At 50.8% G+C, this 26564-nt stretch overlaps 1 protein-coding gene across 2 annotated transcripts in view; it reads right to left on the bottom strand.

Annotated features, from left to right (window-relative positions):
• The window catches only part of LOC134426352 (syntaxin-binding protein 4-like), a 49679-nt gene that overhangs the window by 1255 nt on the left and 21860 nt on the right, over positions 1-26564 (bottom strand). The window contains exons 6-21 of one of the 2 annotated variants that reach the window (XM_063171296.1): positions 19565-19650; positions 18292-18412; positions 15246-15387; positions 14954-15060; positions 14056-14209; positions 12421-12493; positions 9450-9547; positions 7843-7939; positions 5766-5893; positions 5205-5297; positions 4657-4722; positions 4368-4556; positions 3783-3899; positions 2612-2661; positions 1630-1760; positions 318-375 (exon numbers count right to left, since the gene is read on the bottom strand). In XM_063171296.1, coding sequence (XP_063027366.1) covers positions 318-375; positions 1630-1760; positions 2612-2661; positions 3783-3899; positions 4368-4556; positions 4657-4722; positions 5205-5297; positions 5766-5893; positions 7843-7939; positions 9450-9547; positions 12421-12493; positions 14056-14209; positions 14954-15060; positions 15246-15387; positions 18292-18412; positions 19565-19650 — 1710 coding nt within the window. The remainder of the gene's footprint in view (positions 1-317; positions 376-1629; positions 1761-2611; positions 2662-3782; positions 3900-4367; positions 4557-4656; positions 4723-5204; positions 5298-5765; positions 5894-7842; positions 7940-9449; positions 9548-12420; positions 12494-14055; positions 14210-14953; positions 15061-15245; positions 15388-18291; positions 18413-19564; positions 19651-26564) is intronic. The other variant, XM_063171297.1, reaches the window with a different exon arrangement.

Below are 26564 nucleotides of genomic sequence, written 5' to 3'. Positions count from 1 at the left end.
CCTTACACAGAGTGCACTATAAAAATGCTGGCTAGACAAGCCACAGAACCACAAATTCCCATCTGGCCTGAAGGAAAACCAGCATTTTATAAAGCAAAAGAGAAATCCAGGAATTCACACAGTGCAGGGCAGGAAGTCTCTTTCTGTCTAGGAATTTCACAGCATTTCTCTGTCATGGCCATCTGGAGGCCTCTCCTAAACTGTCTGATCAAAAGTCATCAAGCAACAGTTTTAGTTAAAAAACCCCAACAAAACTGACAGGAATTTTTAGTATCTGTGTTGTCCAAATTACAGACCACAGCAGTTTTGACACCTACTCCTTGTAATTTGGGATTCCTTCCGCAGGCAGGCACTGGTCCCTGTCCCATGGCAGAGCTGCAGATGGAAGCACAGAGCCAATGTTAGTGCAGAGAACATGCCCAATGCTGCTGCATTATGATAATGCACATTTTAATGAGGCAGGAGCTCAGAAAATGCTGACAGCACTCACAAACCAGAGGTGCTCCTGAAAGGCTGCAATTATTTCCTTTGTGTCTTGTGCTTTGAGACAAAGCCAGTGCTGGGCTGTGGCCACACTGAGCTGGTAAATAGCATCAAAGTAAGGACTGGGCACCTGTTTGGGGATGTACATTCACCTGGACATGACACTGAGGAGGTCAGACACTCATTTTGTGGGGGAGGAGACAAGCAGGGTCAAATAATTGCCACCAAGAAATGTCTCTGGCTTATGGACCAGCTCAGAGTCCCAGACTGAGAAAGCCAATCCAGACTGCCATGGAGCTGGATGCCTGTTCCCTGGTTTGCTCACAGATGTGAGGAAAAGGGAGCATGGCTGGTTTTTACTCCAAGGAAATGGGGAGGTGACTGTTCCCTTCTGCTCAGCACTGCTGGAACGGTACCTGGATAGCAGAAGGAAAGTTTGGATCCTGGGTCTAAAGCTGTTGGGAAACTGGACAGGATCCAGCAAGGGAAGCTCCAGGCCTGCAGGGAGAGGCTGGGGAGGGCTGAGGGAGCTGGGCTGGTTTAGCCTGGCAAAGAGGAGGCCAGGAGGCAACTTCACAGCCCCCACTGCCACATCAGGGAAATTAAAGGCTGTGGAGCTGAGCTGTTTTTGGCAGGGCAGCTGGTGTAAGTAGGGGCAGAGGCCACGGGCTGCCCCTGGGGGAGCTCAGGCTGGTGCTGGGAACATCTTTGTCACAGAGCAGTGAGGGAACACCATCCAGGAAGGCTGTGGATCTCCATCCTGGCTGGCTAAACCCACTGCAGATCCCCTCTACTGGGATGGCCCTACCTGGAGCAGAAGTTCTTATCTCCAGCAGTCCCTTTCAACCATCATTATAGTGATTCTGTGAAACCCTCCTCCTGCCTGTCAGGGCTTTCCCCCTGGATAAACAACTTTCCTCTGGCCCTGGGCACAAGTCTTTGACTCCATACCCTGCGACTCTGCATTGCAGATCCACAGATGAGTCACATGGATATAGGGTAATTACATCCCAGTGAGCATGAGAGAATCAGGGAGGCTCAACTGGTATGGAAAAATATGGAAGGTGCTGGAAACTGCCAATAACACTGGCAAAGATCCCTGGGACTTGCTGGGATTCAGCTTTCTCTGGTTCATTTAGTGCTTACCGTCCTTGTTGGAGAGGATTGGTGCTAACAGCTCTTTAGCTTCTGATAGCAAAAGGTCAACAAGATCTGAAGGTGGAAGAGATGTGTCTGAGACTGCATCTGTTTTATCCTCTTCTGTTTCATGGTTGACGCTTATAAATACGGAAAGTGCCATCAATAGTTCTGTCAGAGAATGGGCATTGACAATCCTGGCCAGCCTCTCAGGAAGGATCTGCTACATAAATTCTGTGTGTTTGGGGGGGTTGCATCTCCATCCCTTCACATTAAAGTGTCTGTTAGACACACTTGCATTGCTTTGTTACAGAAAAATAGCAAAGTACTCTTCAGAATTTGTCAAAAGCATTTCCCCCGCATTATATTAGAAAGAACCAACTTGGATACTTAAAAACTGATTTCCATCCCTCTTAAAAACTGGCTTTTAAAGGTCATTATCGATGGGACAGTGACTTTTCAATGATTTAATCAGTTAAAAACACACATAGAGTTGTGGTACATTTATGCCCAAGTGATAGGAGACAGGCTCAGGTTGGAGGGGAGTCCAGAAGCCTGAGCTCTGTTTCTGCAGCTATTCATGCAGCTGAGAGTCTGGAGAGCTCCTTGCTTACACTCTGTCTGCTCTAACTGCTGATAAAAAGGATGTGGTCCGGGAGCCAAAACTGGTTTATGTTTGGAAAAGCAGGTGGGTCAAAACTGTGCTGCTCTGAAACAACCTGCTTGGGGTCTCTGCTGACAAGAGCAATTTAACCCAAGCTGAGTTTCAGCTCCTCACTCCCAAAAAAAGCCTAAACACAGGCCCAATTCCCCCAGCATCAACCCACCAGCAGCCTCCAGATCATCTTTCTCACATGGTTTCACTTCCAAAGTGAAAGTGTGTTTAGAAACTCTGGGTAGGTTACGTGTGAAGCACCTTCCCCAGAGAAAGGTCAGAAAAGGACATTTCATGTTGCTGTTCACCATTCCCAGCCCAGAAGCCATCTCCTACCTTTTCTCATCTGGTAAATGACTGTGTGTGCTCAAGACCTTGTAAATGTTCTGTCATGCAACAGAAAAAAAAAAAAAAAAGGTTTCAAACTTGTAGGAATGAATAATTCCTGAGAACAAACCCCATGGGTTTTTCCTGATGATCAGATTTAATATGACAGTAATCAGCTTCTGCTTATTCATTGCCCTTGAAGCAAATATCTCAAGGCCTTTTGCAGCTCAGGCAGCATTCATGAATTTACAGACACATCTGAATTCTGCATTTTAATACCACTGCTAAAACACATGAAATGCAACACAAAAATCCTCTTCCAAGGAATAATTTTGCAGGCTGCATTTCAGTGATCACGGCTGCCAGCAGCCCCTGGCTCCTGGGCTGGACCTGCACGTGTAAGCTCTCACTACCATGCACTTCTCCAGCACCACTCAGGGGTGGAGGAAAAATGAAGACATTTTGCTCCAGTGCTCAAAATCCTGTGATGTTTGACCCTGGGAGATATATTTCCAAAGTCTGACCCCAAACTGCACAGGCTCTAGCAGATAGTGCTGAAGCTCTGGAGCATTTAATTCTTCCTTCTCTGGAGCAGAGGACACAGCATCTACATTGACACAGCATCTACATTTCCTTTTGCTCCACTGTTTCTGCTTGATTTCAGGAGTTCTTGGGACAGGCCACCAGTAGTCGTGGCAGATACACTGACTACTAATGCTTCCCATGCTGGCCAGTTTATTTATGACACAGACTGGTGTTCCCAATATAGGGAATGAAGTGGAAAACCCATCAAATGAAGCATTAAAATCTGAGATTTTACAGGAAATCCAAGGGGAAAAGCGCTGGAAGAGCAAAGCCACTCTCCAGGTTCCTATTTATAGAGCTATAGCAAGGGAAGGTGAGCATGGGTGATTTTGACATCAGCCTCAGCACAGGGAGCCAGGAAGAGCAGAGCCACCAGCAAAACCTGCACCACAGAGTTTGCATTGCTCCCAGGGGGATGAGGAGATCTGAGCTCATCCCCTGCTTCCTCCTAACCAACACACAGTGACTTTTTTGGGTAAGAGAGGGAAAAAAAACCCTCTTGCTTATGGAGCAGGAAGTTGATTGGACTTGCAAAAGCACCCTGAAGGAAAGGGGCCCTGGTGATGCTGCAGCAGTGGGCAGGTGCACACCTCACCTGCACAAACAGGAGCAGTTTCCTATTGCAGATCTCCAGGCGCTTCCGCGACACTTCGGATTTTCGTAGCTGGCCATCAGCCAGGGACAGCTGCCTCCTCAGCTCCAGGATGTCCTCCTGACACAGGGACACAGCAGGAGGAGAAAGGGGCTGGTGATGCTCCAGCCTTGGCTTTTGGAAACAACAGTTTGGGGCATTTGGGAAGGGACAGTGGAAGTTGTGCAAATTATAACACAGATCCAGAGACTGTGTTGGCCTTGTGGTCCCACACAGCAAATGATCTATGTGCTATTTCATTTTCTCCTGTGTAAATAGAAGGAGGGTAACCTTAGTTAGTTGTGGCCTGTGTAAATAGAAGGAGAGTGACCTTAGTTAGTTGTGGCTGCCCCATCCCTGGAAGTGTCCAAGACCAGGTTGGACGGGGCTTGGAACAACCTGGGGTAGTGGAAGGAGTCCCTGCCCATGGCAGAGGGTTGGACTGAGATGAGCTTTATGATCTCTTCTGGCCCAAATCATTCCATGACACTATGAACCCACAGAAGAAGAGTCTGAAGGGCTGTGGGTTTTTCCAGGGGGTTGCATTACCTCTATTTCAGAGACATGCTTTGCTTTTTTCCCTGCCAGCTGCATCTTCAGTTCTGCAATTTCAGCCTCCAGCAGGTGGATCACTTCCTCATAGTCCTGCTCGGCACTGTGGGCCTGTCTCTGCACCACCTCGGCCATCTGCAGTTTGCTGTGCAGGCTCCTGTTCTCTGACAGGAACCCCAGCGCCTTCTGCAAGCACCAGGAACTTCTGATGAGCACCCCACGTCCCCCTCAGCTGCCAAACCCACCCCCAAACCCACCCCAGCAGCCCAGAAGTCCCTCCACTAACTTGGTTTAGCCGCTGAAGCTCATCCTCCATCGACTTCTTGCTGCTCTCCACTTCTCTCAGGAGAGACTGTGGGAAATATTTTCACCAGATTAGGAGCAACAGATGACAGGACATTTTCTAGAATGTCCCTACCCACCAGAATGCTATTTAACAGAAGTTCTGTGCACTTTGTCCCCACACAGGGAGAGCTTTTAGAGCTGTGACCTGCAGAATTCCACCTGGACACAGCTGAGGCGCTCACAGCCAGGTGAGGGTGAGAGGACAGGTGCTGCTTCTGTTAATCACACACTGGAATTCTTAATGAGAGCTGCTTTTTAAATATGTTAACTCCCTGCTGAGAAGGGCCTGCTTCTTTGAGTACAAATAAGTTTTCCTTTGAGGTTGAGAGCGAGAAAGAGGCAATTAAGGAGAGTGGAGGATGAGAGGCTCCTGTGTGACTGAGGAATGCACAGAATGCAAACTGGTGACTTCTCCAGAGGGACAGGCCACCCCATTACCCCCACAGAGAGCTACAGCAAGAAATCCCAGCCAAGAAATCTGCTCTGAACCTTCAGCCTGCGGACTTCGTGCCGCAGATCCCTCATCTCCAGCTGCAGCTGCTCCAGGTCCTCGCTGCCATTGCAGTTGAGAGAGTCAAAGGTCTGCAAGGAGAGGGACAGACTCATCACACATTGAATCAGAATCACCTAAAAAGGGAGTCAGCGTTTTTATGCAATAGATCAAAAGGCACATTAAATAATTCAGCTCCAGCATGGTTCATTTTGCCCCACAGAATTTCACTCTCTGATCCCCATCATTGCTGATGTGGCTGAGCTAGAGTGAATTTTCACTTTGTGAACCAGATGAAATTACTTAGAATTGATTAATTATGGCTATTTCTCCTTCTGCATAACTGCCAGGCTGCTTCCTCATATTATCCCATAGATACTCTTCTTTCCTTATTACAAATGAGAAGTTTGAGGTCTTTTATGGAATTTTCTATTAAAAAATGATTAATTAATAGTTCTGCTTTGTCTTTCTAACTCTAGAACAACCAGAAAATTGTAATTTAGCTCTTCCCATCTCAGAATTCCATGGATTCAATGTAGCAGAGCTTTGGGGTGACTGACCAGGGAGTGAAAAGCTGATGTATCCAGCAAATTGGCCACTTCGTGCTGAGTGAAGAGCACAGAGCTGGAATCCAGACCAGCCTCATCCAGCTCCTCCTGCATCAGATCCCTGAGTGCTTGGAGAACATCTGTGAGAAACAAGCAGTTTTTACCAGGCTAAAAGAGAAAATTGCTGTGGGTTAGGGGAAAATGCCACTGGTTTTGGGGCCATCCAGGGTTTAGAGATGCCAGACAGGTTTCTCTAATAATCCTGGGTTTGTCAGCAACCCCATCAAGCTTAAATGAGTTGTTGACAGACTTTATCATACTCCTGTTTCTAATCCAACTGAAAAAAGCGACATTTTTAACACCCAGAAAACCCCAGATATTTTCACAGGGGAGTTTTGACGACTGTGGTTCTGAAAGTTTTAAAATTTTAGGCTAAACCCACATTTCTCTGAAAAAAGGCACCTGCTGCCCTTTCTCACGTCGCTGATTTAAACAAAAACTCAACTCAGTGAGTTCATTACTTAGAAAAGGTGTTAAATTTACAAGTTTGAAAATCCACATTAATTTTCTTTCAGACATGAAGGAAGGCACAGCAGAATGGCCTGTGTGGGACAGGTGGGGACCATCAGGGAGGTGGCACCAGGGTCCCAGAATCACAGAAACATGGAATGGTTTGGGCACAAAGGGACCATAAAGATGATCTTATTCCACCCCCTGCCATGGCAGGGACACCTCCCACTGTCCCAGGCTGCTCCCAGCCCTGCCCAGCCTGGCCTTGGGCACTGCCAGGGATCCAGGGGCAGCCACAGCTGCTCTGGGCACCCTGTGCCAGGGCCTGCCCACCCTCACAGGGAACAATTCCCAATTCCCAATATCCCATCCATCCCTGCCCTCTGGCAGTGGGAGCCATTCCCTGTGTCCTGTCCCTCCATCCCTTGTCCCCAGTCCCTCTGCAGCTCTCCTGGAGCCCCTTCAGGCCCTGGCAGGGGCTCTGAGGTGTCCCACAAGCTGGAGGCAGCTCTGCAGGTGGGGTCTCACCTGAGGGGCAGAATCCCCCCCTTCCCTGCTGCCCATAGCAGGGCTCAGCCCAGCCCAGGGGGGGTTCTGGGTGCTCCCAGCCAGGGCAGGTCCAGCTCTCACCCTCCAACACCCCAAATCCTCCCCCAGGGCTGCTTTCCTTCCCTTCTCTGCCCAGCCTGGGTTTGTGCTTGCAGCTGCCCTAACCCAGGTGCAGAACATGCACTTGGCCTTGTTGAACTCCATGAGGTTCACAGGGTGCCACCTTGAAGCCTGTCCTGGATGGTGCCTGGGCTGCAGCAGGAGCCAGAGTCTCTGTGCAAAAGCAGCACATTGCTAAATACCCCCAATCATCCTCATTTCTGTTTCCCCTAACTACAGCTCCAGTCACTCAAAGGAGAGGGCTGTGGTTCTGTGTGCCATCCCTCCCTCTGCACAAAACATTGATCCAGATGCCTTGTGACTGTTCTCTCTGCTGGGGACATTGCTGATGGTTTGGGATTTTTGCTGAAAGCCTTTAGGGAAGCTGACCCTGTGGGCCAGCCATGCTCTGGAAGGCCACAGAAAGCAGAACTGGCTTTCATTTTGTGTGTTTCATTTTCCTGCTGGGAAAACTGGGATTTTAAGGAAAGTAAACCCTTGCACCAGCTTTGTTTTAGTCTGATTTTACCCATGATAGGACAATGGGAATGGCTTTAAACTGACAGAGAGTAGGTTTAGATTAGATGTTAGGAATAAATTCTTCCCTGTGAGGGCAGTGAGGCCCTGGCACAGGTTTCACAGTGAAGCTGTGGCAGATCCTTCCCTGGAAGTGTCCTCTTGGAGCAGCTGGGATAGTGGAAGGTGTCTGATGGAATGAGATGAATTTTGAGATCCCATCCAACCCAACCCCTTCCAGCATTCCATGATTCTACAGAATGCCTCCTTTTGTGTTTGTGACTTCCCCTCTTTATAGGCTCCATCCCTACCCAGGCAGGTGTCTCACCAGCCACTTCTGTCCCTTTTTCCCTTTTTAGCTGCCAGTGAAGCTGCACAGAAATGTCAGATCTCCCTGGGCAGAGCCCCTGCTCACCTCCATAGGCCACAGTCCCCTGCGAGTCTGTGGTCAGGCTTTGCCTGAGCTGCCTCTTCTTCTCCTCAGTCACATCCAGACCAAGGTACTGCAGAACCTTGAGCAGAAACAAGGAGCCTTTAAAAAGAAAAATACTGGAAAAGCAATTCTTTGGGGTAAGCACTGGGAAGACACTTGGTGCTGGGTTTCTCCAGGCAGCATCTCCCAAAGGAACAGGCTTGGATTGGATTTGCAGTCTCTCCTTTGTTGCACGTGTACAGAAATGTCTGTTCCTGAACACAGGTTCACATCCCTCCAAGAACATTTTATCTGCAATCAGATTTGCTGCTCCAATGAGTTTTCAGGACTTTTATCAAAAGCCAGTGGAGTTTCAGCAAGACTCAGCTGGCAAGAACTCAGGCTCTCCTTTCCCTTACTGCTCAGAAATTGTGTTTGGGACCAGGGAGATAAAAGCTATTAACAGAGTGTTTCTCATGGAGAGAGGAGACATTCAAACATTTTGCTCCTCCACTGCATGTTTTGCTCTCTCATTACTCCTGATGCCCTAACTTCTCCTGATGTTTATCAGCCCAACCTCAGGGCAGCACACAGAAGCAGATCAGCCTGTGCAAGCCCCGCTTCCCTGCTGGCAGCAGCAGCTGAAAGCTTTTAAAAGACAAAGTCGAGCAGACTCTGGGAAAGAGCCCGAGTGAAACGCTCGAGTGCCAGGCTGCACTCGCAGCTCCTGCTCACAGGAAATTCCTTGGGAAGGGGCTCGGAGGGATCCTCGCTCACCTTCCCAGCACCAGCACCGAGTCCTGGGATCCCTCTGCTGTCCCATTCCCCCCTCCTGCTCCTCTGCTCACCCCCCTGAGCAAGGCACTGCTGCGGGCTCCCTCACTTTGGGATATTGGCCGCCCCAAAGCCACCTCGGGCTGCGCCAGTCGGTGTCACCCCCCAAAGCTAACAGAGCTTTGAGAAGCGGAGCCAAGCGCTGCGCTCCTGCCAGCCTGAGGAGCAGAGGTCGCTGTGCCGATGCCACCCTGGATCCGCTTCGGGAGAATCCCGGGCTCCGAGAGCGGCTCCGCGGCGCTGCCGTCGGGGGGCAGCAGATGTTCGTCACATCGGGGCCTCCGTGGTGGCCCTGTCCCCATGTCCCCCCTCAAACGCCGGAATAACCCAAGGTGCCAGACTGGAGAACCACCCTGTCCCTCCCCGGGGTCTCGGTGAGCAGATGGGCAGCTCCGCTCCATGCCCATGGAATGTGTTCTCCACAAAGCGATGGGAGAATCTCGATGGGATAACTCCTGTCTCAGCCTCCCCTCCCGCACACCAGGCTGCCTGAGGTCACCCTGGCAGTGACAGCGGCACCAAAAGTTTGGAGGGCACAACCTTAGCCGATGGCATGATGTCTAAAGGAGGTGCAGCTGCCAGGAAATGAATTCTGGAGCTTCATGGAGCACCAAGAAATAGCCAAGATGAGCCAAGGCATGTTTAAATGCCCCTTTGGACACAGTCAGGATCTTTCACCCTCGTAACCTGCAGCAAGCTCAGCTGAAGCTGGACTATTTCCTGCACAGTGCACAAGGAGGAGACCTTGCCCTGGGGACAGGGACCCTGCCACTCACCAGTTCCAGTTTTCCATCCTTGAGCCGGATGTGGGGATCCAGGGCTACTTTGGGTTTGGTGCCTGAAGCTGCTTTGTAGTTAGAACCTGAAGCAGGTGCTGAAAAATCAAAACCAAAGATTAATGGGGAAGCATTTGGGTAGAGGTGTCTGCAAAGCAAAATTCAGACCTCTTGTTGCATGAAATGTAAAGTGTGTGCAGCAGGGCAAAAATCCAAGTCCAGGATTTACTTAAACCAGCTCTGGAAGGCTGAACTAGGCCTCTCTTGGAAAGATTGGATACTGGGGAAAATCCTTCTGAAACTAGGCTTCTGCATGGTTTAAAGCGAGATGTTTCATCCAGGGACAAAGAACTGCAAAAAACTTCCAGCACTTTGGAAATCTTCAATCACAAAAAGTTTTGTGGAGTTTTGGAGTTATGGTGAACTGTGAAAAAAATGAATTAAAATCTGCCTGGTTCTTGTCTACTCTGATTAAACAAAACAGAAAGAATTCCTGACACCCATAGGAATGAACAGATTAAAAGTGATGTGGAAAAGCACCACTCTGAGGTTTTTTCCCTCCCCAAGACTGCAAAAAGCCTTGAACCCTTTTCCCCTCAGCTGGGCAGGCAGGGGTTTTGGGCAGGAGCCACATGTGCTGTGAGGCAGGCACAGAGGCAGAGAGACCCAGAGGCAGCAGCTGCTGAACTGGTGAAAAGCTGCCATGAGCTGGAGGATCCAGCTGCCAACAGCTGGCTCAGCATTGCCAGCACTGCTGAAATGGTTCAGAGCACAAAAGCCCATCCCTAGAGGCAACCCCACCTTCTCCATTATGATTAACCCTTGCCTGTAAGGAACCATGGTACCCCCTGGGAGGAGGGCTGCAGGAGGTGTTACTGCTCCTGGAGAGCCCACCCAGACTCCAGGAGGGTGCAGGGTGTCTGTGCCTGCCCCTGCCCACCCTCAGACCTTCAGCCCAGGTGACAAGCTTCCTTCTGGTGCCAGTCATGAGATTTGCCCAGGGAGCAATTCCTGTTGCTGCTTGGGTCTGGATAACATCACAGGGAGCTCTGTTTGGCCAAGTCCCACAGCTCCTCTGGAATCCCTGCAGCATTTCTCCCTCACCTCGCCCTCCTGGCCATCGGGGCAGGGCCCAGGTGCCAGGAGAAGGCAGTGAGTAGCAGAGGAGCTGCATAATCCTCCTAATCCAGACCTCCATCTGCTCTGCTAAGGCCAGCAGCTGGGAAGCAGCAAGAGGCAGCAAATGGGTTTGCTGGATCAGCCACCAGCACTTCCCTCTCCAAGTTCAAGGGCAGAGCCATTACCCTTGGAGCCATGGCTAATCAGGATTAGCTCCATGTGCTGTCAGCTCTGGACACAGCCATATCCAGGGCATCCATCAGGCACCCAGAGAGAGGCACTGCCTGGCCCAGGCTCCCAGCCTGTGGTTCTTTCAGAGTCACTTTGTCTCCGTGGATGACAACACTGGCACAAAGCCTCCTTGGCATCCCACACTCAAATCCTGGAGTGAGCAAATCCCCAGCTAAGTCAGGCCATGGGTGGGTCACTGCTGGTACTGGGCTGCTCTGTCCCCATCACCAGGACTGGCTGTCTGTAGTGGCCACCTGAGAGTGTCCCTGGCACCTGCAGGGTGCTCAGGAAGGGAGGACAGAGCTCATCCCCATCCCAGGGACTCTCCAGGGCAGCAAGGAAGGCAGAGCTGAGCTTGCCCAAGGTGAGCCAGGCATCCCTGGGAGCAGCTGCCCCATCTCCTGCTGCTCTCAGGGATGGACTAAACACAGTTTAGCTCCAGGGCTTGCTCTCAGCCTTCCAGAGAATTGCAGCAAGGCACAGGGATTTGTAAGCACAGGGAAGGAAGGGCTGTTGGATTTGAGGCTGCAAGAATGGTGGGCAGCACTTGTTCAGGATTTGTTGGGTAAATCCATCTTTCCCTCAGGGCAGGAGTAACCTTCCTCTCACAGAGGTGTGTGGTACCTTGTGGAGGTTGACTCCTGGGCTCTGGGGATTACTGAGGTTCCCTCAATAGCATTAAGGGATTTGGGAAGCTGCAGGGTGATTCAGGTTCACCCCTCACTGCTGCCACACTGTTGGATGAACAGAGTGGTTCTCTCCACAAAAGGTAAGAGCTCAGGAGACCCAGAGCATAAAGATGAAACACAGAATGGAAAATAAGCAAAAACTGAAGCTTGGATGTAGAGATAAATCTGATTTATTTAACATCTCTAAGCCATTTCCCAGTTTGGCCAATTGAGGGCATTCTCAAAACCTGTTCAGAGCCCAGGGTTGCTGTGTACATCCTGACTCTCTACCTGACTGCCTTTATGCTGTGTGCCCAAGACCCCCCATTACCCCCAGAAGGGAATGTGGCCTGTGGAGAACCTGCTGCATGTTTAGGTGGGCAAAGCCACTGCCGCAAGTGAACCACAGGCTGAGAGTGCAGGAATTTGTCTTCTTGAATACCTCAGTTCTTGAGTGCCTTACTAAAGAGTTTTGCTACTATGGGCAAACATGGATATAATCACTACTGACTGAGTAAACCAAGCTGCTGCCTGCCCTCTCTCTGAGCAGGCTGAGTGTCACTATCACTCCATTAAATTCCACTCCAGCAGTATAAACACTGATAAAAATGTGGTGATAGGACAAGAGGAATGGCTTTGCACTGCCAGAGGGCAGGGATGGATGGGATATCAGGAAGGAATTGTTCCCTGTGAGGGTGGGAAGGCCCTGGCACAGGGTGCCCAGAGCAGCTGTGGCTGCCCCTGGATCCCTGGCAGTGCCCAAGGCCAGGCTGGGCAGGGTTTGGAGCAGTTTGGAATAGTGAAATTTGTCCCTGCCATGGCAGGGGATGAGATGAGCCAGGCTTTAAAGTCCCTTCCAAGGCAATCCATTCTGTGATTCTGTAATTTCCTCAGCTCTGAGGAGCCACAGCTGTTTGTCACCCACACAAAGGGAATGGTTGAGCAGGACTCACCTGAGACTGTGAGCTCTGGTGGGCAAATGTCTGGAGACAAAGAAGGCACAGGAAAAGGATTTTCACGTCTATTCTAGAAAAACAAGACAAAATGGCACAGACAGTTGCTAAGGAGAATCTGTTGGTCTAAATAATGAGCAGGAGATAGAGTTCAAGGCAGAGCCATGAGGGCACCACATCCATCCCTTGTGCAGGTGAACCTAAAGAGATTCCAGGGGTTTCTCTGGGAGCACCTGGCACAGGCTGAGCCACCCCAAAACCTCTGGTCACACACAAACAGTTCTGTCCTTTCTGTAACTGTGCCTGCGTGCTGGGGCTGGTTTTGGCCTTGCCTGGTTTCTCCACAGAGGATCTCCCTGAAGCTCTGCATCCAATCCAGCAGGGAGGTCCCAAGTCTGGCCACAGCCAGGTGTGATATTTACCCCAAACCCATCATTATCCCAGCGAGCAGGGCAGGAAGCTGAGATCAGTTCACACCCTTTCTTGTGGGCTATGTCATGGCTGAGAGCACAAGGAAGAGGGAAAAATAATCCAAGAGTGAACACCACCAAGAGAGCTGTGACACAGTTGGGGACTTGGGTGCCAAGAGGGCACAGGACTGGTGTGAGGACATACAGACAGGCAGCACATCTGACTGGGCACTCTTTCCCTGGTGTGCGAGTCCACACCTCATTAGAAGTTCCATCTTTCAGCAGCAAAGTGAGGAAAGGAGCCAAATCTGTCCAGCCAATGGTGGGATTTCATACACAGCATCACAAGCTGGGGGTGAGGGCTCCAACCACAGTACCCAGCCACAGCTCCAGGGGCTCTGGTGCCTTTCCAGGGCACATCTCCAGCCTGGGGCACCCAAAGGCAACACATAGGTGACATTCATGTAAGTCTGTGTCCCCACAGGTCTGGAAAGCTAGGTGTTTTGTGAATGGTCTTGTATGAAAGGAACATCCAGCCAGCCTCTTTTGAAGGAAATTTGTGTGGAAGAGGGCAGAAAGGACACCCAGCACGGCACCAGTCCAGGAGGGGAGTGACAAATGCACAGAGTGGAGCTGCAGACCCTGAGGGTTGTGTGGTTAAACCCTGTCCAGCCATTCACAGCTCGAGCACTGCTCTGCAAACACAAAGTGGAGCTTGGCTTTGCAGCAGGAACGAGCCTGGCTTATCATTAGAGCAGTCAGGAGCAGGAATGGGCTGTGCAGGAATGCTGGGGATTCATCCTCATCACAGGGCTTGGAGAATAAAGAGTTGTGCCTGCCTTTGGCTAGGAGCCTAGATCAAACTGGCTCCAGAGATCCCTTCCAGCCCTATGGCTGCTGCTGAATGAGATGCAGGTTCTATCCACAGAAAGGCTTTGTTTTTTTTTTAAACCTGAGACTCTTGAAACAGGTCTGAATGCAGGCCCTGAAGATGAAACTCCTGTCATTACCTCCACAGATCCATCTCTGTCTCAAACCCAAGAGAGAAGAAATTACTTCAGATTTAAAACATCTGCCTGCAGGTAAATACATCAACAGCACAGACTTCCCACTGGATTTTTAGAAGTATTACCTGGGACTCCCTGAAGAAGAGTTCTCTGATCAAGGATTGGTATCTGTCTCCAGGATTGCTATCACACCTCTTTAGAGATGAATTTCCACCTACCTCTGGGGACCTCACGTGGACCTTCAGCCTGCAGGAGCTCAGGCCATTCCCCAGAGCCTTTGGAGGTGGGGATGGGCTGTTGCTGTGCACTGACAGGCCAGGGTGTAACCGTCCCCTCCCAGGGATAAAGGCCACTTCTGTGCTTCCCTCGTGTCTTCAACAAACAACAAACACACAACATCTTATTAGCCAAACAAAAGGCACAAATTTGCAGAGCTCCCATGCTTGTGGTTCTGTCTCCAGGATAACCTGACCTAAGCCTGAGTAGCCTGCACCAGTGCTGCTGGATCTCCACCAGCTGCAATCCATTGAATCATGGAATGGTTAAAGTTGGGAAAGACCCCTCAGATCATCGAGTTCCATAATTTTCTGGGTACTGCTAAGGCCACCACTGACCCATGTCCCCAAGTGCCACATCTCCATGGCTTTTGAACACCTCTAGGTGATTCCACCACTGCCCTGGGCAGCCTGTGCCAAGGGCTTTACAACCCTTTCCATGAAAGAAGTTTTTCCTAATATCCAATCTAAACATCCCCTGTCACTACTCAAGGCTGTTTCCTCTTGTCCTGTCATTTGTTAATTGGGAAAAAAGCCCAATCCCCACCTGGCTCCACCCTCTTGTACATATCCATAAGATCTCTCCTGAGTCTCCTTTTTTCCCCTTCTTTAACTTCAGTTCTGTTTCAAAGCAGTGATAGGAGATACTCATGAGGCCCAGAAAATCAGGAAGGTCTGGATTACACTTCAGAATGATCCATGCCTTCAAGATTTCCTGATGTGACCACCTTAAAGAATCATTTAAGGCTAATAGTGCCCTTGAAGCCAAACCTTGGTATGAAGTGTTCTGCCTAAGACTCAGCAGCACCTGATGATGACAGGAAATACTTTCTATGCCTACCTGAATTTGGCTTTTTCAATTATTTTTCTGGCCTCCTCATGTGTGCTGCCCACCAGAGAATCTCTGTTGATGGCAATGAGTTGGTCTCCAGGTCGGAGCCGACCGTCCTAAACAAACAGGGAGAAAGACACAGCATTGAGAAGGGACATCTCTGCCCAAAGCCTTCTCCTGCAACACAGATCCTCATTAGTCCATGCAATTATCCATCTACTCCTAGAAAAGCTGCTTCAGAACAGCCACAGCCTGTAGGAAAGGTGCCCATGGCAGAGCTCCCGAGGGTCTCGACACTTACTTTGTAACAGTCCCCATCTGGCAAAAGCTCTTGGACATAAATCATGGGCCCATCAGGCCTGTTGGATCCACCACTGATTGTCAGCCCCAAGCCAGAGGAGTTTGCTACAGAGATGCTCTGGATTCCTGAGTCAATGGAGTAGCTGCAAGGGAGAGAAGTCAGCAGGTGACTCAAGGTGATCTGGGTTATCTTCTCATATCACTGAACAAACTGCCTGGATTTATTTCCATGTGTGATCCTTCTACCTTCTCTCAGCCTTTTATTTGCATCCTTTCTTCCACCCATCATTGGAAAGGGGAAGTGAGGCCTCCTGTTCTTGGGCAGACATTGTTCAGTGTTATTAAAGTGACTGCTTCCCCTAATCTCCAATAGGGGAATACTTGTTTATAGAAGAAACTAAAGATTTAACCAGAATATACTTGGCATTCCTGGTTTTATAGCCAAAACCACACAAATGATCAACATGTTGTTGCTTGAACCCAACTAAATCACCAGACAGCAATTTACAGATGGATCAGCTATCAAGCAGTTCTAAGGAAACATCAAAGTGAAGCTCGGGATACACAGCTGGGTGTGTCTTAAGCAGGATTTGGACCCAAAATCATGCAAGATGCCCTAAGAAATGGGCATCCTTTACAGCAACACCCACCACACTGTGAGCTGCTGCTGTGGCAGGTGGCTTGTCCAGTTGAGGATGGAAAGGAGCAGCAAACAGGAGCAGAGAGTTCACTGAGCTCCCATGGGCAGCATTGCAACGGGGGGGTTGGGGAAGGATTTGGTGGCGCAGAAGGATCAACAAGCCTTTTCCTCCAAATGGGATGGGTGCAGCTGGTGGGTGCAGCTGGCTTTTTGCTTTTCAGTTTATTTCCACAGCAGCCCCTGCCCAAAGAGCCTGCACTGGCTCCTCGTGTTACAACTTCAGACACAACAGCAGCTGAGCATCCCACGCCCCACAGTGACACCAGCACAGGTTCCCAAGCAATGCCATCCCTGTGGTCACACACCCCAGGGGAAGGAGTGGATGGGCCATAGTCTTATGAAAAAAACATTGCTGTAAGGTGAACAATCTTAGGGAAATGAAGTCATGAAATACAGCATTAAAATGTTCTGTTCAACCCAGAATCTCAGACACTGACTGTGGTGAGATTACATTGCATCCAGCTCCCATTGCTCCGTGGAGGGACAGGACCTCAAGTGATACCACAATGAGAAGTCACAGCCTGGGGACAACCTGTGGTGAGCAGAAGGGGTGGCAGCCACATGCATGAAAAGACCCACGGCCCAAATTACATCTCACAGCTGACCACCAATGCTCAGGTGAAAGCAGTGGTCTGTGATTCCAGGAGGGGGGACCTGTGGGGCCTGGCAGCTGCACGGAGACAAGCAGAACATGGCACAGCATGGCAAGGAGGTCACCAAGACAGGCCCCTCAATGCCCATTTTCCTGCCCAGTGTGGGGGTTGGAATGAGATGATCTCTAAGGTTCCATCCCACCCAACCCATTCTGGATTCCATACCTCACCCTGGAGGGAATTAACAGCAGAGTGAGGATGGCTTGAACAAAGCAGCTGCCAAGTAGATGATCTGGTGTCTCCTCTGTTTGGGTCTCTCACTCCACGCAAGCAGCTTAAACCTCTGGTGCCAAATATTTGTCCTCTGCAAATCCCTAATAAGCTGGTATTTAGCAAGAGGATTTACTGGTTCTGCAGTGAGGGCTGATTCTCTTCACCAGTGCCTTGGCTTGTTTGTGCTGGCAAAAGATGGGAGCTGGGAGCCCTGGGGACAAATGGTCCCCATTCCATGACCGTGAACAGCCTCCAAGCTGTCCCTCTGGAGAAGGACCCTGGAGACGGGACTGCAGAAAAACCAGCTCAGCCTGTCCCAGCCTCTGACCCTGCAGAGTGTGCCATGGAAACACACTCTGGGAGATGCTCTGGCCACCAAAGGATGAGGTGGCTGCAGGATAATGACCCCAAAGCAAAGGGCATCAGGGATGTTTGCATGCAGAGGTGCTGGTGCTCTTGGAGCATGGAGTCAAAGTGCCAGGAGCAGGGCAATAGGACACAAGCTCCAAAAACAGCTCCTGAAAGCAGCACCAGCCTTGCAGGAACACTCTGCTCGTGGTTTACAAGGTGATCTGCAGGGCCCTCTCACCTGGCTGCAAACCATGGCCTCTCCCTGGCTTTCACATGGGAGGAAGAGTGTGGAAGCCCAGAGCACCAGGAATATTTCTCTGTCTGCTCTGGGGTGCCCTGACCCCCAGGGCAGCACTGACTTTGACCCTCATTCATGGAGAAAGTTTCCCAGACTTCAAGATAAACTAGAATCCACAAAAGTGTGAAATAGATTATAGAGAGTAGTGCAGGTGTGTCACTTGGTGAGAAATTTAGGTTTTGGGATTTTTAATATCTTGTGGATGGAAGCAAGATGGAGGCACAGGGTGTCATCCTGGGTTTCTTCTTCATGCTTCTTCTTCCTTCTTCTTCTTGGGTTTGGGTGGCATTTTGTAATTGGGCAGAAAAGTCCCCATTGCAGCTCTTTGGGATCAGTTATTGGGTTAAAAGAGAAATAATCTAGGTGTCAGTTTTAAATTGGATAGTTTAGTCTCAAAAAGACCTTGTAACAAGAGACTGTTGGCCATTTTGTGCCTTCTAATGAAAAGCTGCCGAACTCACAGCAGTGAGACTGTTTTACTGATAAGAAATAATAAATACTTGAATTACTGTCTCAAGTGCCTTCAATCCAGACTCAGAAAAACTGATGACTGGTACCCCCACAGAAGAGGACCTGCTGCATGGTGTAGACATATGGATTGTCTCAACTGGGAACCTTTTCACCCCCATTGGAACAAACCTCCCAGGAACAGCCAAGATGCCACCACCACATCCAGAAGATGCTGTGGCCCCTGAACTGTTCCGGCGATAGTAGAGTAGAGAGGTCATAAGGATGAACAAAACTGTTCAACAAGCCCTGGATTTCTTTAGTGGGTGCATCCTCTGACATTTGGTGGTGCCCTGCTGCCCAGGCTGGGAGGATGTGTACGTACTGTGCGTGAGGAGCGTGCGCCGGGCTGCCCAGGAAGGGGCCGTGCGAGGTGGCCGGGCTCAGCAGCAGCGGGCTCTGCGAGCGCGACGACGAGCCCGACGAGGTGCTCTCCAGGTACCGACCTGAACACCAAAGGCACGGTCAGAGCAGGGCACTCAGACACCCCAGCATCACCCTCCCCCTGCTCTGCTGCTGAGAGATGGTGCTGCACCCCTGGATTTCTGGGGAAAGCCACGTGGGGGCTAAAGACATCAGGATATTCCTGGATTTCTGGGGAAAGCCACATGGTGGCTAAAGACATCGGGATACTCCTGGATTTCTGGGGAAAGCCACATGGTGGCTAAAGACACCAGGATAGGGCTGAAGGAGAGGAAACATTCAGCCTCTTTGGCACAGTTCTGTTGTCATTATAGTGCAAGAGTTCTATTGTCATTCCAATGCAAGGGTTCCATATCGCTAGAGTTTCGTACGTCCTTGATGTTTCTTGTAGGCAGCTCCTCTATGCACTGACTCTTCCTTGCCCTCACGGTGGCCAATTGACTCCAGTTCCTCCTCAGCCAACCAATCTACTCTTTTATAACACTCTTCTGATTGGCCACAGGTGTGGCTGTTAATATCAGGCCTGCTCCTAATCCTTAATAATTGGCTCAGCTGCAACTCTTTAGGGGGGTAAGATTACTTTCTATACTACCTTTATTTACTTATGTTACTATCTTTATTTACTTTATGTTCTATCCTCCTACACTCTTCCAACGTGGGACTGCCAACCCCACACACCTCTGCCACAGGGGAAGGGCCAGCAGCTCTCTGGTGGGATGTCAAGCTGTAGGGAAAGCTTTCTTCCCCAGGCACACATGGCTTTTTGTGCTGGCACCATGCTTAGGGCAACCTTGTTGCATCTCCTTAAACATTTCTCATTAGCAAATGAAAAATAATGATCTTTAAATGAATTATTGCTGAAATGCCTTGAAATTCAGAGCAAAAATGTGCAGCTGCACTTACTGATGGAGTCACCTGCCCAGCACGTGAGTTAGGCAGAATCTGGGGATCAGGGGAGTGGTTATGATCCAATTCAAGCCTCCCTTGATCACCCCGTGGCAGCATTAGCCATGCTCTTGGCATGCACCAAGGGTCTGCAATAAGGACAAGCCTTCTTCAAACCTCCACCCCAACACCTCCTCAAATGCAACCACAGCTCCTTCAGAATGACACTGGGATGAAGGGAACTCTCTCTGCAGAGAGAGGAGATTTCAGTTCCCTGCAGAGCTACTCACTGCCGCCGTGCAGGACCGGCGAGCTCCGCGCCGAGCCCGTGTTGCTCTGGGAACCAAACTTCTCCAGCAGCTCAGAGAACTCTCTCCTGCAAACAAAACCATGGTGCAGTCAGCTGCTGCTCAGAGCTCCCCCCACATGATTGTATGGCCAGAGAGCCCCCGATGGCAGGGACTGGGTACCAAGGCTGCAGGGCTGGTGCTCTCCAGCTGTGGGAGCAGACAAAGCTTCCTCCTGGGAACACCCTGCTTTCAAGAGCTTCAGGTCTATAATCAATCTCATGGCAGGGCAGCTCTCCTGTGATGGGCTAGAGCTCCAGAGTGCTCCTTCCCTGCCCTGGAGTGTGTTCAGGACAAGAGGAGCTGGGAAGGGATGTATCCTTAAAGGTCTTTTCCAATCTTTATGATCCTATGATTCTATGGACAGGCTCTGTGCTGAGAGCTGTCATTCCTGAGAGAGGGCAGATGAACACTGGAGCCCTGCCTTGCATTCTGCCTTGCACCCCTCCTCATGGACCCTCCTGGGAATGTTTTCACCCCCATCTATAAGGCTCAAAAGTTTTGCAAACACACCACCCAAATGAAACCCTGACAGAAGGAGCTGTAACTGTGCAAACAAAACCCAAAAATTCTCGGCCTATTTGTGGCTCCTTCTAGGACAGTTAAATACAGGTTATTCTCTGGTTTTGCTCCTCTTTTTCTGGACAGAAGGCAGATCCTGTAGCTCTTGCTGGAGTAAAGAGGGAGATGGCTTTTGAGGCACCTGCAGAAGCATCAGCCCTCTTTCCTAACCCATCCATGATGATGCTCTCCACAAACATGACAAGCTATACCCTTGGAGCATGACACCTCAACAAAGACCTGCATGTAATCTCATCCCCAAAATCCCCTGGAAAGTGATCTCCATGCCCAGGCACAAGACAATTTGTTCCAGGTTGAGTTTGACCACTGTGTGTTGAGCCCTTGATGAGCTGGAAGTCCCTGTACACCACAGGTGATTTTCTTCATGACCTCTCCATTAAGAACCACCATTGTCCACATCTACCAGCTCCTGCCTCATTTCTGTAAGTTTTCATTGAGTTGCTGTGAGCCCCTCACATCCTTTCAGATGAGGAGGCATGGAAAGGAATCACATCTCCATGGTGCTCATGTTCAGCAGCCTTCTGATCCAACCCTGCCACGTTGCTCTCATGTTGTCCCCCTGCACTGGGGGGTGTTCTCTCCCTTCATAACCCAACCTCACCTGCAGGATCTGACCTTTTGGCAGAGAGATCCTCAAGGATGACTAATTTCTTACACATGCCAGTTAATAAGCATCCAGGCAGTGGGACAGACCCTGCAAATGTTGTTTCAGTGGCCACAGCAACACCATTAGATGTCGTCTTTGAAGGCAGGAGGGAATCCCCATGGGAAGGAGCCTTCCTGATGCCATAGCCCCAGGAAAAGCCTGGTTATGAGTGGCTCCCTCTCAGGCTTGCCAGTCAGACAAGCTCCAGAGGTGAACCTGTAGGAAGCCAGCCACAGCAAAGTTCCCTGAGCGAGGAGACTGCAGTGACACACTCGCAGACGCTGCGTCATCTGCGTTCCTCACCAGGACAGATGTGGGGTGTTATTGGCTAGATTAGAGTCAACAATATTAAATGATGAATGAATCATCAGCTCCTCAGGTTCCTGCTGGAAGTGCTCTCAGTAATTTACATCTTCCCAGTCACAACCAGCTCATTAACAAACTTCAAAGACCAGCGCATGCCTTATCTAATATTGCCATCAAATTTATGCCTTATTCATTCCATTTAATGCTAATTTAAAACCCAAGTGTCACACAATGCTCAGTGACATGCCTTGGTGAATCCCAATATTTGCATCCATACTATTGTCTTTATCAACCAAACCCATGACCTTAAAAAAAGACCATGACTTTGTTCAGAAACCCCACAACCCCACAGAGCATTTTTGGCTTTCACCTCTTGAGCACAAACTTCCCAGGAACAGCCAAGATGCCATCAGGACACCCAGAAGATGCTGTGACCTCCCAGTCATGGTGGTGATAAAACAGTAGGGAGGACAAGAGGATGATCAAAGCCATTCTCCAAGCACTGGAATTCCTTATTGGATCTACCCCTCAGACAGTGGCAGGCATTTTTGGTGGCCCATCAAGGGACAGGTGTGTGGGGCCAGCCCTGTGTGATCTGCACTTACTGTGCATGAGGAGAAGGCAGTTTCATAATGTAAGGCACCAAAATAAGTAAATTATTAGGAAAATTTCTCCACTGAAAGGATGTCAGGCACTGGAACAGGCTGCCCAGCGAAGTGGTGGAATCTCTAGAAGCGTTCAAAAACCATGTGGATGTGACACTTGAGGACATGGTTTAACAGTGGCCTTGGCAGTGGTGGGTTAAGGGTTGGACTCGAGGGTCTCAGAGGGTTTTCCAACCTAAATGCTTCCACAAGCTCTGGGGAAGCACAAGGACAAGGCAGCCCCTGCTTTGCTGATCCCTGAGCTGAGCCTCGGGTGGATCTCAGCAGAATTATTCCAGTTTCCCAGCACAGCCTCTGTGTTTTTGCAGCTGATTCATACCAGTTTCACTGGCAGCTCACACAGCCATGGCCTTACCCTCCCTGACCCCTGCAGGGGCAGGTCCGACACGCTGCAATCTCACACATTATTCCCAGTGCTTACCAAGCCACCAGCACTCAGGCTTTGTTTTGGGCTGGGTATTTCTGTGGTCATCTATTGTTCCATTTTCCTCAGATAATAATCCAGCAGAGCACAGAGGAGGCTATAAACGCCAAACAATGGCTGAAATACTCTTAGTCAATGCAAATGCAACTGGTGCAGCAGCTCTGTGACCCTGCAAACCCCGTCACCAACCCGTGCTGCCAAACTCTGTCATAAGTGAGCACATGCACGGGCTCAGCACTCCTTGTTGTTGTTTATTTTGTGTCCTGAAATTCATCCACAAAGGAGGTTTATCATTATTTTCTCAGGAGCCTGAATGAGCTGTGAGGCTGGGTCCAGCCCAGGGACAATGTGACCAAATGCCACCGTCCCAGCTCCTGCTTTGTTGGTCACTCCTGCCAGCCCCAGTTCCACCAGGGACACAAACACATGACTAACTTGAGGCACACATTTATTTATCCCAGCAGAAAGTAAAGCACTTTCTGGTGCCAGTCTCATGGGAATTAATTTTGTGCTCAGTGCTGTGTTTGGAGGAGCTGGACAGGGCAGACAATGCCCAAACATTGCAGATTAATGAAGGAGCACACTGAAGGAATGCCAGCAGGCCTTGCTTTGTGCTTTCAGACACCAAGAAGCTTCAGAAGATGTCTTTAATATTTAAAATTTGACCCTTACTAAAACATTGTGAATTGTCAGGTGCCTGCAGGACTAAAATGCCCAGCTTGATTAAAAAACAACAACCGTGGCGTTGTATGAGGTGGAAAGTTCATTTTAACGAGTCCTTCTCCAGTTTTTTTTTTTATTAGGATGCAAACATTTGAGGTCTGAGGGATGCTTGCAATGGAGCTTGGCCCTGCAGAGCCTCAGCCAGCCCCAGGGTGGGATGGGGGCTCTGCAGGATCAGCCAGCTCCAGGATGACTTTGCTGTAGATTAAGCAGCAGGGGGTCAATCTCCCCGCAGAAAATTGTTATTTTATCTCATAATGCCTCTTTGTGCTGCCCTTTTGTTCCTGGAAGAACAAAGGGTGAATCCTACATCAAAGGTTACACAGCGTCTGGAAACCTCAGCTCTGCACCACAGCTGGGAGAGAAAGTGGAGCCTGTGACATCAGAAATTACTGGTTTGTCTCAAAAAAAAAAAACAAACAAAAAAAAAAACAAAAAACAAACCTGCAGGTGAGTGGGAGCCATGAACCCAGAGCACTCCAAAAGCGTCACAAAGGCAGGTTTTCTCACACAGCTGCACTGGAATGAGGGCACCCCCAGCCAGCCTGGAGCTGACACCCAGCTCTGTGGGGAGGTCACACCTGCAGGGGAGGGATGGGGCATCCAGAGGGACCTGGGCAGCCTGGAGAGGGGGAACCCTCAAAACTCATAAAGCAAAACTCATAAAGCACCACCTGTGCAAAACTCATAAAGCACAACAAGGCCAAGTGCCTGGGTCAGGGCAGTTCCAAGCCCAGTCCAGGCTGGGCAGAGAAGGAATCAAAGCAGCCCTGGGGAAGGATTTGGAATGTTGGGGGGTGACAGCTGGACCTGCCCTGGCTGGGAGCACCCAGAGACCCCCCTGTGCTGGGCTGAGCCCTGCTATGGGCAGCAGGAGGGGGGGATTCTGCCCCTCAGGTGAGACCCCACCTGCAGAGCTGCCCCAGCCCTGGGGAACAACAGCAGCAGGACCTGGAGCTGCTGCAGAGAGTCCAGGGGAGCCCATGGAGACACCCCAAGGGTTGGAGCCCCTCTGGAGCCAGGCTGGCAGAGCTGGGGGTGCTCACCTGGAGAGGAGAAGCTCCAGGGACACCTCAGAGCCCCTGCCAGGGCCTGAAGGGGCTCCAGGAGAGCTGCAGAGGGACTGGGGACAAGGGATGGAGGGACAGGACACAGGGAATGGCTCCCAGTGCCAGAGGGCAGGGATGGATGGGATATTGGGAATGAGGAATTGTTCCCTGTGAGGGTGGGCAGGCCCTGGCACAGGGTGCCCAGAGCAGCTGTGGCTGCCCCTGGATCCCTGGCAGTGCCCAAGGCCAGGCTGGGCAGGGCTGGGAGCAGCCTGGGACAGTGGGAGGTGTCCCTGCCATGGCAGGGGGTGGGATGGGATGAGATTTGAGACCCCCTCCAACCCAAACCATTCAATGCCTTCCCTCTCTGTGCTGGGATGGAAGCAGTGCCAGGCCCAGGTGCAGCTCACAGCTCTGGGAGAGGCTGGCAGCTTGTCCCAAAGCCCAGCCCTCGTCCCTGGCACACCCAGGCTTGCTGCAGCCAGCCCCAGCCCTCCCTGCCAGGTTAGCACTGAATGCTCAGCACAGCAGAGCCATGGGCTGGGCTGTCACTGCCACAGGCAGGGCTGGCAGGGCAGGAGGGACCATCCTGCATCTACACCAGGCACCAGCTCCTGTCACAGCCCCTCTGCTGGGAGAAACAGGGTGGGCACAGTGACCTGGGAGCTGATTCTGTACCTGGGCCTGGGGGCAGATCTGGGCCCCTCACAAGGCAGACACGGAGGGGCTGGAGGGGTCCAGAGAGGGGAACAGAGCTGGGGAGGGGCTGGAGCACCAGGAGGGGCTGAGGGAGCTGGGAAGGGGCTCAGCCTGAAGCAAAGGAAGCTCAGGGGGGACCTTGTGGCTCTGCACAGCTCCTGACAGGAGGGGACAGCCGGGTAAGGGTTGGGCTCTGCTCCCAGGGAACAGGGACAGGACAAGGGGAAATGGCCCCAAGCTGTGCCATGGGGGGGCAGGTTGGACACCAGGAGGAATTTCTTCATGGAAAGGGTGGTCAGGCCTTGGAAGGGGCTGCCCATGGCAGTGGGGATGTCCCCACCCCTGGAGGTGTCCAAGGAACAGCTGGACATGGCACTCTGAGCTGGGACAGCAGTCAGAGGTTGGGCTCAAAGATCCTTTCCACCCTCAGAGATGCTGTGAGTCTGACCCTGCTCCACACTGCAGGGCACTCACAGAGGAGCAGCCTTTCCTTCCTGCTGGCTGTGTGAGCCCTGCTACCCCACCAGCCCCTGCTCCTGCCATGCTGGGGATGCATCTCATGTGGGAACACAATGAATTTAATATTTGATCCTGCCAGGACCCAGAGGTGCAGCACAACCTGGCTCCTCCCAGTGATAAACCTGACAGACCAGGCCCATATCTGTGCAAGGCAGAGAAACAAGGAACTATTGTGACTTTCGGGCTGAGAATGAATAAACAATAATTATGACTATGCAATAAAATTATCCTCATTAGCTGAAGGTGAGCACAGACGAAAATCAGATTTAAGCATCACCTAAACCTGGTGAGTCCAGCTCCAAATCTGAATCCTCTGCTTCAAGCCCTGGCATTACTGCTGCTCTCTGCAGCCCAGCTGATGCGACAGGCCCCAAACATGCATCTGATACATGCCAGAGACTGAGTTCCATGAAAAGCACAGGTAATTTGGGCCTATAATTAACTCCAGAGACAAATAATAGCGTTTATGACTCAAATTCACCCAAGGGCAACCACAACAAAATGCTACTCAGCTGAGTCATTGGGAAAATTGGCAGGAGGGTTGGATCCAAACCCAGAGCCACGATGTTCCCTCCTCCTTTGAGAGCTCTGGGTGAGGAAGGATCTGAAAATAAACTGAATTTTCTCTGCCCTGTGTCCTTCTCAGCTTTCAGGTCTCATGGGATGCTTTGCTGGGCAGGGGGAAGGGGGGAAGGTGCCCAGAGCTCATGGCATGGCACCTCCCCGGGCATCACCCTCCTTTCCATCGATCACCCTGCTCAAGGACAGACTTAAAAGATAGCAGGGCATCAATGAAAGGCAGAACTAAGTGAGAAAAAAAAAAGTGGAGAGTGGAAAAATCCTTCCCCGTGTTCCCCCAGCTCTTAATCCTGGAGATATGTATTCGTGTATTAAACAGTTTGCGAGGTGATTATGTAAGTGAAATCTCTGCAAATCTTTTGGAAAAAGGAAAAAATAAACTGATTACTTCTCCCCTCTGCCTCTGGCTAACCTTTTGCAGATTTAACAGATAACAAACAGTGAACGAGGCCAAATAAATCGCTTGAAGTTCCATTGCCCTGCCCCAGCTCCCCGCAGTGCTCGGGGCGGGGGGAGCCGGGGCCACGCCCGGCCCAGGAGCGCTGCAGGAACATCTGCTGCAATTGGGGATGCTGGAGCTGCGGAACAGCTGGGAACAGAGCACCGTGGAGGCAGAAAACCCAAACTGGGGGCTGTGGCTGAGAAATCGAGTGTGTCAGAGCACAGGGATCCCATCCCTCCTGCTGGGAGAGTGTGAAATGCCCCTGGCACTCAGCCCCACCAAGGGGACTGCTGTGACCCACAGCTGCAT

Source organism: Melospiza melodia, chromosome 18, assembly GCF_035770615.1.
Source record: "Melospiza melodia melodia isolate bMelMel2 chromosome 18, bMelMel2.pri, whole genome shotgun sequence".
In the NCBI taxonomy this organism is placed as follows: domain Eukaryota; kingdom Metazoa; phylum Chordata; class Aves; order Passeriformes; family Passerellidae; genus Melospiza; species Melospiza melodia.
The sequence above is the reverse complement of the archived record's forward strand: the minus strand, read 5'-3'. Positions and strand labels throughout refer to the sequence as shown.